Below are 3,507 nucleotides of genomic sequence, written 5' to 3' on the forward strand. Positions count from 1 at the left end.
TGCCCTATGCAAAAGCTATTTTTAAGAAGTTGATTCTTTTGAAACTTATAAGATCGTGGATTGCGAGACAATTCGAGTTGTTTTCAAGAGAAATCCTATGGCACCATTGATGCAGACGCATCGTATACCCTGCTCGATAGCCGTTAGATTGCCTCCGGTAAGGGAAAGAAGAAGGCGACTCAGTAATTAACGGCCTAGAATACGACGCGGTTTCCGTAGATGCACGTGCACCGCAATTGCAAATGAGATGAGATGTTTCGGCACGTCACATCTTATAAAAGTATAATTATTGAGGAGAGGAGCGTGGAACGGTACTGTTTGGAATTCAAAGAAAAGAAGGGCACCCCAACCGATCCCAAGAGCCGTTTTGTCAGACTTGATTAACACGTGCCCGAAATGATATGATTAAAAAAAACAAAAAATAAAAAAAAATTAATATTATATAGCAAATACAAAAAAGGATATTAAAAAATAAAAAAAATGGGGGGAGAAGACCTCGGAAGCTGTAAGGAAGCTGTCTGCACTCTTTTAAGACTCCCCACATATTCCTCGTGCTTTATTTTAACTCCACCCAACACCCCCACCCAATTAATCAAATCAACCTCGTCCCCCTCTTCTCTCTCTCTCTCTCTCTGTGTCTGTTTCTTGAAGCCCCGTCTTCGATGATAAAAGTCCATTTGAATGAACAGCAGATACCCACTAAAGCCTCAATCTTGCCCATCAGCTCTGCTCCTGCAGCTGGACCGCCAGAGTGTCGCACGCTAACCTCAGGGATTCCTACCCTTTGCCCGACATGACGTCTTCATCTTCCCAGACGGTTTCCGGCAAGGTCCTCCCCGAGAAGCCGAGCTTCTCCCAGACCTGCAGCCTTCTCAGCCAGTACTTGAAGGAGAAGGGCACTTTCGGGGACGTCAGCCTCGGCCTGAACGGAAACGGTAACTTCTTCTACCCATCAAACATCACCCTAGCCGAGATTGAATCCGCTCACCATGTCTCTGCCCCCCCTTTTTTTTTTTTTTTTTTCCCGTTGGTTAGCTAATGGCCTTTCATGGGTTCCAAGAACAAGATTTTTCATCGGCCTTACTGATTGCGACCTAGTCAAATGGAATTTAATTTCTTGGAATAATTAGACATGTTTGGGATTTCATGGAGGCCAATTTGTTGAAGTGATATAATTCATTCTGGTCCCGAAATGTGCAAGCATCCATTAACATCGGTCGGTTGAACTCGACACGTTTCTGTTGTTGGGTGTTGTTAAATTAAAAGGGATCTGCTCTGTAAATTACTGTAGTCAACGAATTAGTACATATTCCATGCTTAGATCCCGTAAGTATCTCATTTGCTTTGACATTCTCTCAGTCTGAGGTTGTTTTCTATTTCTACGTGGGAGTTAAGAGTCAGTTGAGAAATTCCCTCCATCATATTCTTAACAAATTGCCTCTATAAAAGCTGGCACCTGGTACCGTTTTTGTTACTGAGTTGAGTATTTGCTTTCTGGGGAGTTATTGTTCTGTTTTAAGGAAATCTAAATTGATGTATCATTTCATTTATTATGGCAATTTCTCAGGTGTACCTGAGATGTTCCAGCCCGTTGCGGCCCCCGCCGCTACGATGAATCTTTTCCCGGTGAATGAGAAGCCTGCCGTAAAGTCCATGGACTTGTTCCCGAACGGGAAGGGAGATTCGTGTAAGAGGGTTGATTCAAGGTGAGTCCAACTGAAGCCTAAATGTATACGAGTTATCTTTTTGAACGCATCAGAGACCGGATCTGGGAGTACTTTTGCGGGTATTCGACTGATTGGTGTTTCTGAATTGTTTTGCAGTGAGGCCACTCAGAAGAAGCTGGGGACGGCCCCGATGACCATCTTTTACGGAGGCCAAGTGATCGTGTTCAACGATTTCCCAGCCGATAAGGCGAAAGAGGTCATGATGTTGGCAAGCAAGGCGAGCTCTTCCACAGGCTCAAACCCCCACCTGGCTGCTTTCGGCGGCCCGAACTTGGCCCAAAACTCGATGAGGCCTGGTGGCATGTTTTCTCAAAACTCGATCCATGACCGGATTCACCGCCCTGCTGAACCCATTGCTAGTGGTGAGTCTTATTTATAGGAACCTTATTTATCGAATAGCATGTTTGTTACCGATTCATAATTTGCTTATGGGTTATGTTTGAACTTTAATAGCAGATCTGCCCATTGCTCGGAGAGCCTCGCTTCACCGATTCCTGGAGAAACGAAAAGACAGGTAAGAGTTGCAATCAAATCGATGAAATAATATATACAAGCAACCCCAATGAAGCCACATTAAAAATCCTATTTTCCCCTGCAAAATTTTATATAGTTTCTACTGTATTCTTATTTTGTTTTTCCTAAATTGTTATTGAATTGTTAATTTTATGTTGCTTATCTCTCGCAATTCTTGCTGCAGGGTCACAGCAAGATCACCTTATGCAGGGGCCACCTCGGAGGCTACTCCGCCGAAGCCGTCCGAGAGCAAGCCGTGGCTCGGCTTAGCTGCTCAACCAACACAGTAGTTGGAGCAGAAATTACCATTATCAGGCATATAAAGAACCATTTTGTTTTCTTTTAATTTAGTTTCAGAATTATTAAGGCTCTTGTTTGCATTTAGTGCGATCGATTGAGCCCCACTAATTAATTAATCATCTAAATTGGTTGGCTTCATTCAGTATGTTTGCTTCTGTAGTGGCTTCCTCTTGTCTTGCCTCTGTTTAGTGTATATGTACAAGTTTATTATGTTATCGTGGTTTAGTGCTTATTAGTTTATTATTAATTTGTGGTCTGCGCTTTTTGACTAATCAAATCAATTGTAAATATACTTGTAGAGACTTCTTTTCCTTGCTTTCGGCTTTTCTTTCACTTTTTACAATTGTCCTCATAGTCCTCACACGGCACGGCAATATCTCTATACTTTTAGGTAGATGGAAAATTTGGTGTGCCAGTTACAGTTACAAAATTCAGCCTTTTGGTTAAAGATTTTTTTTTAATTCTACTCAATTTTACTTCACTTTAAATTTATTTTAATAATACAATTATTATTTTTTTAAAAAAAATTTAATCATTAAATTAAAATTTTTAAATCATTCATTTTTTTTACAATTCGACAATACAATTATTATTTTTTTAAATATTCATTATTTTTTATATTTTTTTTCATAATTTAATAACATAATTATTATAAATTAATTAAAATTAAAATTTAATTTAATTCAATTCTAAAATCAAACGGTTCTTTACTCCACTTTTTATCCTTAAATCATTAAATAAAAATAAACATTCACAAGGTTAAAATTGTCTTTATACTATCTCCCACGCACCACCAGGGCCACCTTCCAGTTTCCTCATCATTCTTTATGTTTTTCAGGAGTTGTACCATGGTCATTAAAAATTTAATGAATATTGATTAATTCAATTCGAATCTAATCGAGTTGATTTACTTAAAAATAAAGTTTTATTAAGGGAAATAAAAGCCAAAATCACTTCAAACAATTTA

The 3,507-nt window shown here is 39.2% G+C and overlaps 1 protein-coding gene across 2 annotated transcripts; it reads left to right on the plus strand.

The window, feature by feature from the left end:
* Positions 1-550: 550 nt before the first annotated feature.
* On the plus strand, positions 551-2,802 carry LOC116197642 (protein TIFY 10b-like). 2 transcript variants are annotated; one of them, XM_031527834.1, is made up of 5 exons: positions 551-935; positions 1,568-1,706; positions 1,824-2,089; positions 2,184-2,241; positions 2,425-2,802. In XM_031527834.1, the coding sequence occupies exons 1-5, from the start codon at positions 794-796 to the stop codon at positions 2,528-2,530; spliced, it is 711 nt and encodes a 236-aa protein (XP_031383694.1). In that variant the 5' UTR covers positions 551-793; the 3' UTR covers positions 2,531-2,802. The 2 variants fall into 2 exon arrangements, with proteins under 2 accessions (XP_031383694.1, XP_031383693.1); XM_031527833.1 differs by having other exon boundaries at positions 553-935; positions 2,181-2,241; positions 2,425-2,787.
* The last annotated feature ends 705 nt before the right edge of the window (positions 2,803-3,507 follow it).

The sequence above is a fragment of the Punica granatum genome, chromosome 2 (genome assembly GCF_007655135.1).
Source record: "Punica granatum isolate Tunisia-2019 chromosome 2, ASM765513v2, whole genome shotgun sequence".
Taxonomy (NCBI): domain Eukaryota; kingdom Viridiplantae; phylum Streptophyta; class Magnoliopsida; order Myrtales; family Lythraceae; genus Punica; species Punica granatum.

Bases quoted from the DNA above. Each gene is read 5' to 3' on its own strand.
- LOC116197642 (XM_031527833.1), top strand. From the start codon at position 794: ATGACGTCTTCATCTTCCCAGACGGTTTCCGGCAAGGTCCTCCCCGAG. The intron at 936-1,567 runs GTAACTTCTTCT...GCAATTTCTCAG, and splicing joins CCTCGGCCTGAACGGAAACG to GTGTACCTGAGATGTTCCAG. The intron at 1,707-1,823 runs GTGAGTCCAACT...ATTGTTTTGCAG, and splicing joins TGTAAGAGGGTTGATTCAAG to TGAGGCCACTCAGAAGAAGC.